The 15,731-nt window shown below is 41.1% G+C and overlaps 1 protein-coding gene across 3 annotated transcripts in view; it reads left to right on the top strand.

Moving 5' to 3' along the window:
• PHF21B (PHD finger protein 21B) overlaps positions 1-15,731 on the top strand; it is a 266,164-nt gene that overhangs the window by 214,044 nt on the left and 36,389 nt on the right. For 2 of the 3 annotated variants that reach the window (XM_090043788.1, XM_090043787.1), the window contains 2 exons: positions 4,002-4,349; positions 7,508-7,630. In XM_090043788.1, coding sequence (XP_089899914.1) covers positions 4,002-4,349; positions 7,508-7,630 — 471 coding nt within the window. The remainder of the gene's footprint in view (positions 1-4,001; positions 4,350-7,507; positions 7,631-15,731) is intronic. The other variant, XM_090043789.1, reaches the window with a different exon arrangement.

Genomic DNA, 15,731 nt, shown 5'->3' with positions numbered 1-15,731 from the left:
ATTACTTAACTGGTGTGAGGCACACCTACAGCTTTTGGATAGCTCTCCCATTCTATTCTTGTGACTATGGAAATAAACAAATGCCCAATCACATGAATAAACTATAGAATATCTGGAGCTCAGTAATTATTAAGACAATGCAGTACCTCTATTTTATCACAAGATGGCAGAAAATACCCAGTGTGTATCTAGTGATCTTGTAGAATGGAATATTTAAATATCAATACTGGGTAGTAACTATGCTTCTATTTTATAGTGAAACAAGATAAATTTATAAATTGCTTTGTGTTTATAATTGTATACAGTGTATGCATGGAATAGATACCAATGTATATGTAAAAATTATTTTTGCATCTTATTTTTATTTATTTTTATTAAATAAACAGATGAAAACATACATATAGAAATATAATTAAATTTAAATTTAAAAAAAATTAAAACAAGACTGTTGTTAATAGATGGAATGACAAGTAGTTTTGAGTACAGGCTATTAAACTGATTTTTATCAATCTTGATTTGTTTTATGGATCTCAGTGGAACTTAACCAAACCAAATTTGAGATCTGTTAAACCAGTAATAGACCTGGTATTTTATTTCCAATTTATGCTTCTAAAAAGGGCCTACTTTTTCAGACATTAGCTAAATGGGTCAGAGTGAAGGTTAAATTTTCAACCATACTTATCATTCTTGACTTCCAGATGTTTTGTTTTTCATCCTTATAGATTTACTAATATTGGTCTCCTCATCATTATATTTCTGTAACTGACACATGATAAACTAATCACAGACAAATATATCAAGGTCTTGCTTAGGATGTAACATAAATAACAACAGGAGAATGTAGTGAAATTATTGGAGTAGGAACTAGAGGACTTAGGTTAAGCATTTATGCCTCAGTTTTCACCATTAGTAGACACGGGTAATATTTCCATAGTTTTTGTATATGTTGTGGAGCTCAATTTATAGAACACTTATACCATATATGGTTCAAAATAGGAGTCTATAATTGATTTCTCTAGTTCATATTTAGTCCATATTCCTGAACTACTTCTTCAGAACAGTTGATCGGCTAACAGATTCATGTTTTAGACTTCTCTCTTAAAACATGTTAGCCTTTGTGCTTATCTAGTGTCTTTCCTCTGAAGTTGTTAAATTGATATTATAGAAAGCATATACAATATGACTAAGGGAGAGAGAAAGCTCAAGGAAGGTTTATTCAGTATTAGATAATCAAATTAATTTTAAGACTGTGTTACTGAACTTTTTAAACTTAATATTTGGCACAAAAATAGTAGAGCTAACTTTGAGATCAAGAGTAGTAGTGTATCTTAGTGGACAGAGCATTGCATTGGAAGCCAGTTCCTGACCTGTCATGTCACCTTGGGTGAGATGCTTCACATTTCTATGATTTTGCTTCCTCTCCTACTTTTTGTCACCTTTTCTGATTAGATTGTGATCCCCTCAAAGCAGGAAGTATGCCGTGCTACATTACAAATGATATGTCTGTAAAGATATTTTCTGTGCCTGCCAAAGGGTGTTTTTGCCTGAAAGCTTGCAATTAAAGAGATTTTTTTTTGCTAAAATCTAATTGGTCTAATAAAAGATATCACCTCTGCCACAATGTCTGTAATGTTGCAGTTAATACAAGGGATCCTGAGGCCCTGATCAAAACTGAGGCCCCTGAGACCGTATAGTACAAGTAATATAAATATGTTGTAATAGGCATAAGCACAGTATGCAACTTCATGGGACTTTGTTGTCTCACCTAATGGTCTCCTTGGGGAGCAATGGATACACCCTTTGTTTGACAGCATGCAAATGGACAGCCAGGCATCTTCATTTAATTATTCGCGTAAGCTGAAGACTGAAGCCAACATCTTTAGAATGCCTGTTGTAAACTAAAGTGTAGTGACATAGACAGCTGTTTTCAGTGCATGGCTGTTATAAATTGTCATCTCTCTTCACAGTAGGGAAGGTGCAAAAAGTGACAGACAAAATAAATACACAGGGAACTGACTGTTATATATGATCACATTAATGAATGAGCTAGGAGCAAGGTTAACTTCATGAGTAGCAGTTTAAATTATTTATATTTAATCTTGAAACTGTACTTAACACATTGTTAAGTTAGCACCAGGTTGACAGGATGGTATTAATTACATTGGTAGAAGTCTATAACATTAACAGAGCACAAACACTGAATCCAAGCATTCTGGTTTCAGAATCTCTGGTCTCATTTGTACAGTTGTTTGAGTTGCTTCCTTTTTCAGAGAGTCTCCCCTTTTTTGTTTATATTTAGAAGCTCCTGTTACGAACTCACTTAGCCTCAGTTTTGAATTAGCTCTTTACTCACAATTGTGAAACATCAAATCTGTTTCCTGTTGTATGAGCCTAAAAAAGAATGTTCTCCATGCTTTCAGAAACTGAATCTTAAAAACATAAGGATCTCCAGTGTACCAGTAGATACACAAGATATGCATTCCCTGAAATCCTGTAATGGTCCAGTTCCCACTGTGTAATTAATACCAAGAATGGCACATCCTTCAGTGCAGGGCATTATTTCACTCTCAGGTGTTCATTCTTTTAAAAAGTATTTGGATTACTCATCACACTGTTCAGTAAATGTGACTTGTAGGGGTTCACTGATAGAGATTTTGGGGGCTGATATTGATAGCCAATTTTTAAGGAAGCATACCAATCTGATTTCCAATACTCAGACTGGCAGCTTGGAGAGCTGTGTGCAGCTGGTAAGTCTGTTGTAGTTCAAGGGGAGGGAGGAGAGAAGGGCCGTTGGGGGCAGATCAAGGCCCCTGCAGTGAGGGAGGAGTGGGGCTGGGGCTGGTGCAGGCATTGCCTGGGTGGGGCGGGGTGTGGAATGGAGCTGTATCTTGTCTGGAGGGCATGGAGGATGGCTCCCACCATTGCGTACAACCTGGGAGGGCATGGAGGGGGGGCATGTGCTTCCAGATCTGTGTAGGGTGGGGCAGGCTCCATATGTGGGCTGGGGTCAGGGCTGCACTAAGCTCTTTCTGGCAGGGGCCGGGTTGGGCTGGGCTGCGATAGGGGTGGGTGATAGTGCTGGGAGGGAGCTATGAGCGGGCAGCAGCTGCCCCAAAATTCACTGTAGGCCCCTCAACTTTCGTTCCCAGCACTGATGTTGCCTGCTGCAAGCACAGCCCCAGCTCAACCCCTCCCCACCATGCACCAAGAAGAGTCCAGCACAGCTCTGGCCCCAGTCCACAGTGGCAGCCCACCCAACCTGTGCCTTGTATAGATCTAGGGGAATTTGCCCTCCTTATGCCCTCCCAGGTTGTGCACACTGGTGGGAACTGCACCCCCCTGCACTTCCCAGACAACCTACGACTCTGTCTCATGCCCTGCCCCAGCTCCAGCTCCACTCCCCACATCACTGTAGGGGCCTTGATATGCCCCCAACCACATCCCATCCCTCCCCACTCCCCTTCTCCCACAGCAGACTTACCAGCTGAACACAGCTCTCCAAGCTGCCAGACTGCATTCCTCACTGCCTATGTTCTGTGCTGTGGCTCCACACATGCACAGGCCATTTATCAGCCAAATTATCAGCCACATCAGGTCAATTTCTGATACAGTAAATATTCCTTATATAGGCACCGATCCAATATTGGACCTATGTATTGGTGCATCTCTAGTGACTTGAATAATGTTTGTATAGATATCAGCTAACAAAAGCAGGGAATTGATTTTTTTCCTTTTGTTTAGTACTGCAGTAAGGTAAGGACCATGAAATAACTGGAAATACCACAAAATGTTGGGAATTTATATACAAGTACATGATTGACTGATTGACTGTCTGTTTAGAATTGCTGTTATATTTTTCAAGACTCTACAGTTGCATGGTTAATACAGTTAGAAGTTGTTTAGGCCAGGCATATGTATAGCATGTATTTTGTGTTAGTATGTTAATATATACTGTTATTATGTAAGATAATGTTTAATAATGTCTACTTCTCTCTTTTTAGGTTAGGCCAAAGACCCTGATTCCGGACAGCCTTCCTATTTCCCCATGCAGAGACCAACCATCCAAACAGCCTCCTGCTTTCCAAAAGGCAACAGTAGTCAGCATCAAAAACCCCAGCCCTGCTCTCCCCACTGCCAATAACACTGTCAGCCATGTACAGACACTTAACAGCAAGTCACACAGTGTTGAGTCTGCATCCATTTCATCACCTCTGAGCAGTGCAGGTGTGGCCTATGCCATCATATCCACCTCCCCAAACAATGCAGCTCCTATCAGCACCAGCGCTACTGTCTCTGTGGTCAATGATAGCATTAAAGTACAGCCACTCCTCATCAGTGCTGACAGCAAGGTACGTCTTGATCCTGTAATGCATACTTACATCAAGTGTCAGAATAATATTGCAAATACAGGCACTGTGTTCCCAGTGGTTTGAAAAACTCTGTATTAAGTGATGCCAGCAGTTCCTTTCGAATAAGCGGAAAGCAATGAGAATGTTTTTAAGGAGACACATGGAATATAATAAATACTAAGCTGTGTATCTGGGTACATTTTTCCTCTGCTTGTCTGAGAAAGAAAGTTTGACAGTGTATAGCTTGATGTTAGTGGAACCATCGACTCTCCTTTCAAAGCAGTCCTAATCAATGAGACTCGGAACTCTGACCATGCTCAAATGTCCTCTTAAGTTTTCCTTGAATTATAAGACTGATAGTATGTAGACAAATCTTGCAGTCTCTTAATACTTAAAACTCTTGGGGGCTATATAAAGTAAACAGGTGTATATTTCAGAGGGAAGTCCGGGAAGGTGTAGGGTTTCAGAGCTGATCATGAACTGAACTGGTAGAAAGCATTCAGCTATAGTTTCATAGTTGGTAGGGTCGGAAGAGCCCTGAGCAGATCATCAAGTCCAACCCTCTGCCATGGGCAGGAAAGAGTACTGGGGTCAAACGACCCCAGCTAGGTGATTATTTAGCCTCCTTTTGAAGACCCCCAGGGTAGGAGCGAGCACCACTTCCCTTGGAAGTTGGTTCTAGATTCTGGCTGCCCTGACTGTGAAGTACTGCTTCCTGATATCTAGCCTGAATCTACTCTCAGTCAACTTATGGCCATTATTCCTTGTTACTCCCAGTAGTGCTCGGGGGAACAGGGACTCTCCCATTGCCTGCTGGTCCCCCTTGGCCAGTTTATAGACAGCCACCAGATCCCCTCTCAGCCCTCTCTTGTGAAGGCTGAACAGGTTCAGGTCCCATAGCCTCTCTTCCTAGTGCCTGCCCTGCTGATCCCTAATCATGCGAGTGGCCCTCCTCTGGATCCTCTCGATGTTGTCCACATCCCTCCTTGAAGTATACCTTAGAAAACAGTGGACAGGTACAAGAGGGAGTATCTTGAAACAAAGCATGTAAATTTAAAAAAATTAAAAATTAAAAAAAAATTATACTATGAAATACCTGTTTACAGTTCATACAGTTTCTAAGCTTTGGAACACAAGAATTACACATTTACAGTAGCAGACGTAAGATTATGAAAGAATTTTAAAAAATTAAAGTAGCTATTATAGAATGTCCAGAGTAGTTTAGTTATTGAGATCATATTATTTTGGTTCTTGTTGGCAAAGCATGGTTTAATATACCAGTAGGAACAAATACAGAAGGTAGATGGTTTCAAAATAAATATGTGAAGCAGGCATCTCTTCCATGATTCACTAACATAATTTATTTTTCTCTTAATCTGTTACCAGCAAAAGAATTATCCCCACTTAAGCACTTGAATCTTTTACCGTGAATAACTGAAGATAAAATATATGATGGAGTAATATTGATTAAAAGTAAGGAATAATCCTGTAAGTGTCAGAAAGATGAGCTTGTCCTTAGCATAGTCCTTAGCATCCTTTTGTTAAGCATATACAATCACATGAGTCATATAAATAGTTTTGTGCTTAGATTTTGTTCTTTTCACTGTTTTTTTAATGGCATCCAAGACCCTGGACACAAGACACATTTGCATCAGTGCAACTGATCTGCACATGAGTGTAATAAAGGAACAGATCTGCAGTGGGCAGCTTCACACTGATGTAACTTCAGCTGAGAAATTCAATTAAAAGTTCAATTAAAGGCATGGTGGGATATGATTAGAGATCTACTCAAATTGTGATTTTATAGAAATCACGAAATCAGGTGCTGTCCATGAAGAAAAAATATACTAAAACTAAAATGCTGACTCCAATGGGAGCCTGCAGTCCTCCTTGCCGAGTAGCCCACTGAGGGGAAAGAGAAGAAGGGGGCTGTTGGCATGAAGGGGAGCAAGCAAGATGGCTGCCACTCCTATTGTTTGAGAGGGCTGCCTGTTGCACAGCCCTGCCCCCCTCCAACAATCAGTGGCAAGGTGCGGGGATTTAAGTTGGAAAGCCCTCTCCTCTAATCAGCAGCGGGTGCAGGGCCACTGGGGCCCCTCAGTGAATTAGAGGCATTGGAGGGGGGTGGGGAAGAGGAATCCTGTTGCAATCAGCTTGCAAATATGGTGGCCGGCCCTGCAATTTGCCCACAAAATCATCTGCCTGCCTCCTTGAGTTGGGTAGACCCGTAAATATGATCTGTGATCCCAACGGTCATGCTTCCTGCCATGCCACATGTGGGATTGGGGATCAGCTCCAGTTGTACCCTACTGCCAAGTCTCTCTTTTAGCAAGCCAAGTGCCTGGTGCACCCATGGTTCAGACTACTCTTTACTTCAGTGTGCTCCTGAGACTGGGAGTGTAATGAGCTGACTGGCACTCCCAGCATTTGCCCCAGAGCCCTTCAAGGCTCCAACGAACTCCTGAGTCTCTGGCCACATGTTGAATTTAAGGCATGATTGGAACCAGCCACAAAGTTATTGCACATATTTTGTATAATAAATTTGTGACTTACTTCCTGTTTTATTGTGCCATTAATTGCATGTCTGTGTGGCTGGGTTACTATTTGAGACGTGATTAACTGGTTAATCACATCTTAAGTGTAACATCTGCCAAGGGCCCAACTTACACTTGGTGTAGAATTCCTTCAGAAAAAAAAATGAGGTTAAAACTACAGTAGTGTAAGTCATCTATATAGCTATTACCATAGAAGTAGTTAATTGTGGAAGAAAAACCAGGCTGGTTCCTACTCCCCTGCTACCTTGTGGTTAAGCGCTGTAATAATACCAGCTACATAGACATACATGCAGCCAGTTTCAGGCATATAAAGAAGTGTTACATTTTCAAAAATGTAGGTGCTAACAACTCACTTTTACCTTAGGAAGTGAAGTTCCTATGCACCTTTAATAATCAGGGTACTTCATTTTAGGAATCTGAATATGGCTATGGGAACCTAACAATTGGCAACCAGATTTTTAAAATGTTGGCGCTTGAATTTGATTTATTGCTTTTTTAGCAGATGTTTGCCTCAACTCCTCAGTGAAGGGTCAAGGATATGTATTAGGAAAATCTTATTGAAATAGTGAACTCTCCTTTCTTAATTCTGTTATTATCTTATAGGTTATCATTATTCAGCCTCCAGTCCAAACCCAGACAGAAAGTAAAGTGGAGACAAAGAAATCTCCTGAAGAGTCAGCTCAGGGACCCCCTGCTACCAAAAAGAAAAAGGAGGAAAATCCAGAGGTAATATGAGAAAAACAAAAAAACACCTGTCTTTCTTCATAAATGAGATTCACTACTGTTCATTTATGTAAGACAATTTCGAAAGGGCCTTATGGGTACAATTATGGAGTTTGTGTCCCCAAGTCAGTTCATTGCTTTGCCTCACTACACTACGCATATGTAATTGAAGTAATTACTTATGCAGTTAGGTGCACCTGCATGTTTTCATTGCATCTCTAAAATCTTTGTAATTAAGGAAATGGAAGAGTTACAAATCTGATAGCAGTTCCAGCCCAAGGCATAAGTGTAGCTACTGTACTTACTTAACTATGAGATGAGGTGTTTTTTCCCCCAATGAGCATGGGGGAATTTATAAATTTTCCATATGTAGAATCATATATTGAACTGAGGGGTTGCGTTATTCAGGAACATCTTATATTTGAGCAAATGTGGTATTTTTCTTATGAAATGTATACCAACTTAATATCTGTTATTAAATGTATAACATCAGATTTATAGGATGCTTAGTGAGACTGAGGTAACATTTTTGGAAGCTAGGTTTTGCATTTTCTAATTGTGAGAAAAGTTTTACAATTTTTATACTGCATGTAATATAGTTTTAACTAGATTCATCATTTCTTTCCACATATTTACAGATACTTGCTGACTCCCAAATTAACAAGAAATACATTAAAAACCTTAATTAGGGTTACCATATTTCCAGCATCAAACAAGAGGTCACCTGGGATGGGGAGGAAGGGGAAGAGAGCGGGGATGGGCATATGATTGTGAGCAGACAGTGCCCAGGCCCATGCCCTGCTGCCCCTCACTCCTAAGTTCCTGCTCCCCAGCCCTGCCAGCCTCCCCTCACTCCCAACCCACAGCCCCTGCCCCCCAGCCTTGTCGGTGCCCCTCACTCCTGACCCACAGCCCCCTGCTCCCCAGCAGCTCCTGCATTGAGCATGTGCCTTCTCTCTCTCTCTCTCTCTCACTCACTCACTCACTCACTCACTCACTCACACACACACACACACACACACACACACACACACTCACACACACACACACACACACACACACACACACAGTCTCTTTACCTGGGTTGCCAGGGCCCATGTGGGGAGCATGTGACCCCCAATAGCCAGTCACCGTAGCCACTGCTCCCAGCCCCAAGCAGCCAGCCCAGGAGAGCAGAGGAAGAGCAAAAAACCCAGACATTCGCTCTTATTTTGAAAACCCACCTGGGTATAGCACAGGAGGCCAAAAAAGAGGAGATGTCCAGGAAAACCTAGACATATGATAACCCTAAGTCCTTAATAATTGAAAAGGAAATAATAACTGAAATAAGTGGAAAGGGAATTTAGATGAAAGAAAATATCTTGTATGATTTGCATTTTATATGTAAACTAATATATGAACCATAAGTGTCAAAATATATTGCAAATATAGGCACTATGTTCCCAGTAACATCATTGTCTTCAACCACCTTTTGCTATACAGTAGAATCTCTTTCTAGTAGAAAGAACTTTATATCATATCTTCAGTAAATTTGTGCTGACCAAGTATTCTTGGAGCTGTGAATTAAAAGGATTATTACAGAATAATTCTATAGTTCTGTTTGGAATAAGACACGTGTGTGCGTGCGCGCACGCATATCTATCTATATATATCTATCTATATACAGATATATATATATAGGTAGATACACACACACACAAGGTGGGAAAAATTGTGTATTATATTCTGAGGTGTGTTGTATGCAAGAAAATACAGTAACTTTAATATGTAAGTGTGTGTGTGTGTTTGTGTGTTTACATACAAACCCACACTAAAATTACTATATTTTCTTCCATACAACACACCTCAGAATATAGTACATGCCTTGTTTTTGAAAGGTAGAATGAAGAAAAGTAGATTTTTCCAGCCTTATGGCTGCACTGAACAGAGGTTAATCTTAAACTGACTCTACCTCCTTTTCCTGCTTAGGCTCATAGGAGCAGCTAGCAAACAGCAAAAGTATCCTAAGAAAAGTTACCTTAATTATTGAAACATCAAGACCATTAAAAAGGAAAAAGGACCGTTAACACCTGTGGAGTGAAAAACAATGGTTCATTAAGTCATTTGACTCCTTCCACTGCCTGAATAGTAATGCTGCTGCACTGTGGAGCAGCAATCAAAGCAGGGTGCTTCTGAAGCAGAAAATCAGCTTCCCTGCTTAATACTTGCAACTCAGTTTTGGAAGTCTTGACTTTTTGGGGGGAAAGTGCATGTTGTATGTGAGAAAATGTGGTGAAAAATTAAGAGTTTTATGTAATAAAAGCAGTACTAAATATCTGAAATTCCAAAAAGCAAATGTACTTATAATAACAGAAGATTGAGCAAATGTTTTTCATAGAGATTGTTGAGTTGTTCCTTTGTTTTGAACATATGGGAAATCAAAATGAATAATCTGCTCACTCTACATCTCCCCACCCTGTTTTTCCTATTTTTTTCATAACAAAGTTAAAATTCTTGTTTGAGCAGTTGTGTCGAAATACTTCTCAGTTTCTTCTTGGCAAAAGTGACAGTGGGACAGAGCCCCTGACCTGCACAACATTCTAGATTGGTGTTAATTATTAGTCAAATTGCCTGTTGGTAACATATGTTCTTTCTTTAGTCATGTTCTGTTTTTTTAGGCTAGAAACACAAACATTGCACCCCCTAAGCAGGGGTTCTAGAAAAATGATCTTAGTGAATTCTCTACTCCCTGGGGTTTTAAGCATCACATGAAGATTCAGTGTCACTTAATGTTAGGACTTTGGGTACCAAGGGACAAATTCTTACGCAGTACTTCTTCACTAAGCATATTTGGGAAGATGGAGGGTCTTGCATAACATTGTTCCTCTTGGGATGCTTCCTGTTAGCCTCAGTCCTCAGATCTATCTCCAGTGAGCCAAATTTGGATCCTGAGCCCCATCAGACAGCAGGCATCAGTTATCTGTCTGTATTCTAGTTAACTCAGCCTCTAAGATGGGTCATAAAGAGCACCACTACAAAGTTTGAATCAAGGTATAGGATTAGGGTTACCATATTTCCAGTTCTAAAAAAGAGGATATCTTTCGAGCTGGGAGTGGATATATGGTTATGAGGGGAAGCGATATGATGATGCCCTGGCCCTGCCCAAGCCACAGACCCCAGACCTTCTGCAGCCCCTCACTAAGGAACCAGGGACCCCTGGTCCTGCCAGTACCCCTCACTCCCAACCCGCAGTACCCTTCCCCCTTGGGCCATGCTGGTACCCCTTACTCCCAACCCACAGTTCCTCCCGTCCCTGCTGGTGACCCTCACTCCTAACCCACAGCACCCTGCCCCACACTCTGGACCCACAGTCTCCAGCCCCTCACTTCCAAGCCTCAGCCCCCTGCTGTTTCTGTCACCCAGCTGCTCACCCCGTAACCTTTTCCCCACTGTGGGCTGCTACCTATAACTTAGCCCCCTCCACAAGTTGCAGTCCCACATCCCATGTTGATCAGATGCCACTGCAAGAGGAATAGATCAAAAGCGGCAGGTACTAGGATTGCGGGAGTGCCATCTCTGCATAGGCAGAGAAACTAAACTGAAGTTGGTAGGTGCTAGGACCCTGGGGACATCTCCCCTGCTCCCAGGCAGCCAGGCATTTCCTGGCTGCAGTCCAGGTACCTGGACAGCTTCTACCAGTGCCAGCAGCCACTGGCTCCCCTTGCACAGCTGAACTGAGCAGAGCAAAATCCCAGATATTTGATTAGATTTAAAAAACGCACCTAGACAAAGAATGGAGGATCAAAAAAGAGGACATGTCCAGGAAAACCCAGACTTATGGTAATCCTAGATAGGTTACTTTCTCCTTTGATGACTGAGTCCATGCAGAAGAATCTTCTATGTTTGACTTATCTCTGGCTCAACAGTTGGGGCGCAGTGGAGAGTCTAAGAAGGGTCCTTCTGGACTATTCAGAAGGTGCAGTGGGAGCTCGTAAACAAAGGCTGTATCTATTCGTGCACCCATCCTCCAGCACCCATGTTGCCCTGTGGGGTAAGGCCAACCCTCAAGATCTCAATATTGTGCTGTTAGACAGGAGGATGTGACACAATTGCACATATACAAACACAGAAATCAATTAGGTGCATACAAACACACACTACCAGCTCAGGCACATACACATCCAAACCAGCCTAGGCATATACATACCTATCACCAGTTCAAGCACATACACTATACACCCCAAAAGTTAGACACAGATTATTAATTCATATATCATGCACACAATGACATACATATATATATGTCAGGAAAGAAACTGAGGCAGAAACCTGATTGCTCAGGGGAAAAGGAAAAGGCAGTGGGGATAAGACAGTGGCAAAGAAACAGGGGACTTGGAGGCAGAGAAGAGCTCAGGACAGGTGTTAGAGGTGGCCAGAAGCAGGAGAGGGAGAAATGAGACCGAAGTTAGAGGAGTGAGGAACGGAGATTGGAGCAGGGCCAAACCACAGTAAAGCAAAACCCAACTTAGGGGTCCAATTAACAGTTTTATTAAACAGACAACACACTACGCAGCCCCATGAAGTTATTTGTTCACACACACACACACACACACACACAAGCACTCACAATGGCAGCAGGAGAAAGAGACTCAGTGGAAGGGCTGGAGTCCAGGTAGGGAAGAAAAGCAGGGTCCAAGTCCTTGGTTGAAGAGGTGGTGGGGGGGTGGTGATAGTTACCTATCCAGGCTGGAAAGAGGTCCTTGTTCAGTAGGTGTTGTCCAGAGGGGGGTCGCTGGCAGGGCCTTTGGGTGGATAGGTTTGTTTTTTTTTTTTTTTTTTTTTTTTTTGGGTGGATAGGTGGTGTGGCATGGTGCTGGTCCAGATGGAGAGGGCATCCCACTGGGTCTGTCTTCACTGCCCCTTTTTATAGGGCCAGACCTTTTGTGACTCTAGTGACAGGAGGCATGCCCAGGCAAGGGTCAGCCCCTGGCATACTGAGCATGCGTGCTCCATGCAGGGATGTGCAGTTTTGGGTGTCTGTAATGGTGGGGTACAATGGTCGAGTTGCTGGTTCTGCAGGATCTTTTGTCTTTCAAATGCTGGGTTCTTGTCTCTGTTCCTGGGTGAGGTCCGTGGTTCCTGGATGAATCAATGCTAGGTGATGGCCTGGTCATTACAGGCCATTCAGTAGAGGCCTGCTACCATTGCATTTCAATCATTCCCAATCACTCTTATTCATCCAGGAACCAATTTACATGGGAGGGGTACATGAATCATACAGTTGCAACACAGGGGATGCCGGGGCAGAGGACACAAGATGGAGGCATGACATACAAAATGGAAACTTGACATGACTTAACGCTAACTTACATATATAGGCCTAAAACAGTAATCACACACTATAAAAGCAGTACAAACATAATAATTATCACTTATAAAACAGTGGGTATTGATATCAAAATAGCAGGGCACTTATTTGCAAAGAGGGGAGAGAAAAATAAAACTTACTACCTTAAATAAAATGTTAAAGCTTATCCTACATCTTGGCTTACCTATATTTATCTATAGGGAATAGAGAGGGAGAGAAAAAGTCAGAAATGGTTGGGGAAGGGGGAGCGAATGCATTTTAAAATAAATAAAAAAAGAAAAACTGGGGGTTTTGCTATACCCAGACCACAAGGGAACCATATTCCTTAGTGCCCAGTACTTTAATTACTACTGTGTCAGAACACAGGGCATATGTGGTACTGACTAATTTACCCGCATCACAGTACTGAAGCTCTCTCTTCTGGAGACATTGTGATGTTAAGAGCATATCAGCTGGCCACTGAGGTGTTTTGGACATGTCTTCACTTCTATTTTTGCTACCTATTTATGGAGGCACCCAGAGAGCCAGCACATTCCTTATGAGAGGTTTTCCTGATGAAAGATCTCCATCAGGCCACAGCAGACACTCCTATCTTATACATCTTCCTTCTCCTCCTTTTGGAGCACAGTGGGCGTGTCTGCACAAGAAGCTTACCAGGCGGTAGCCTAACAATACTGTGCAGTAGCTTGCTGGTCAAAAACCATGCTAATAAGCTACTGTGCAGTGTTAGTAGGCTGTTGCGCAGTAACCATGATGAAAAACTGTGCACTAATACTACTCCACAGTAACTGTAGTTACTGCACATTTAGTTAGTACTTCATTAAGGACATACTAAACTAAATGCACAGTAAGTACTTTGCATTAATGAATGTGTAGATGTGCCCAGTGTGAGGTAGGAGTTTTCGTAGGCTTCCCAAAGTTTTACTTAGCTGCAGTGGATGCTGAACTTAATATACTCATGAGACAGTGTGCTGTGTTTTCTATATAGACAAGGCCAAACCATATCGGGATACATCTGAAATTCTTTGCAGAAAGTAAATAAGAAATAGCAAATGATATTGGATTTTCAGTATTTCTAATATATGATTTACCCAAAACTGAAAAAAATTCCATGGAACAAGAAAAAGATCCTTTCATTAACCCAGAGGACCACTTGAAGTGGCTTTAAAATACAAGTGGCAAGAATCTGAAGACAGTGTGAAGCAGCAAAATGGAGATCATTATAAGCTCTCTCTAAAACATACCAGTTGTAAGTATAGATGTGAGACTTGCCTAATCCAGGGCTCATATGATAATGAGGCAGTCAGTAGGATAGGAGGCTATGCCATTAATTAGAGGTGCTGTGAAGGGATAAACCTGAAAATCAACAGAACTGCACCCCCTTAGCAGTATTTTAGCTGCATTTTGCCCTTGTCTTCTGCTTCATTAACTGTAGTACTAAAATGGACAGTACTCTTCCATTCTAATCTTCCAACCTTTTTCATCAAAACCAAATGAAAAAAGAGTAGCTAGCATGAGTTATGGTTAAATAGAATGACTTTGTTGCAAGTGGAGTGTGGTGGAAGTTAATGAAAGAGGTGGGAGTGCAAAGGACAAAGGCAAGGAAATGGGTTCTACAAGAATTTCCCATTTCCTTCAGCAACGAGTTATTTTGAGGAAGTGAAGTTCAGAGAAGCAAAGATTTTATGAACAGAGAGTATGGCAGGAAAGAGACACTGAGCAGAAGGGAGTAGGAGCACATTTTAGTTTAGACATAATAAATTTAAGGCACTTCTCATCAGGTTGTTAACTATTGCATCTAGGTTTCATGATCACTGATGGTTCCTTGTTTTATTTAGCCAAGAATTTAGTTGACTCACTGCACAAGGATGAGATCCCGGTAAACCCATTTTTTCAGTATAGGGCAGTGCAGAGGCTTGTCTTAACTGTGAGTTCCTTTTGCATTCATAAGTTCATTTCACAGCCTTAAGAGTTTAGGTTTAGAGTTAATTTCTTTTGTTCTTTGAAGTAAACTTAGTTGATTAACATGCATTTATGCAATTAGTATAATTAGAACTAACAGCCTAATTAGCGTAAACATGTGTAATGACATAAATAGAACATGTAATTACAAAATGAAATGGTTTTGTAAAAATCCTTATTAAACTATGTGAAAAGATATACTGTGCATTCTGAAAAGCATTGGTCACTATTTAGCAAACAATTAAATTTAAGTGAAGAGTACAGAAGGTAGGATGAATTTTTAAAAAGTAAATAAGAATCTAGGAATCTTTTCCCTGCTCCTGTATTGATCTTAAAAGCACAAAACTTCCGTAGGAGCTTTGATAGAATTTCTGTACATCAGCGTCAGCAATGATGGGTTGTTGCTTTTTTAACTATGAATTCCAAATGCAGCCATTCTTATTAATTATCAAGTTCTGATTGTAGATTACTATATGGAAGTGAAAACACTTCATTAAAATTAAAGAAATTGTAATTGATTGATAGATTTTTGTGTGTAGTTTCAATGATGTATTATAGTACTTCCTAGATCCTACACAACATACAATATCTATTTGATAGAAGTAACAAAAGTAACAAACCCTTCTGTCTCAGGAAAAGCAGTTACCTTTACTGTGATATCTGAATACCTCACAACCTTTAATGTATTTATCCTCACAATTAATTATTTTGCTTTTACAGATAGAGATCACAGACACAAAGGGCTGGATCCACAAAAAGAGTTAGACATTGGGTTAGGTAGTATGGCAGCACTTA

Source organism: Crocodylus siamensis, chromosome 4 (genome assembly GCF_052110815.1).
Source record: "Crocodylus siamensis isolate JL-2025a chromosome 4, ASM5211081v1, whole genome shotgun sequence".
Lineage (NCBI taxonomy): Eukaryota > Metazoa > Chordata > Crocodylia > Crocodylidae > Crocodylus > Crocodylus siamensis.
This window is presented reverse-complemented; position numbering and strand designations above follow the sequence as displayed.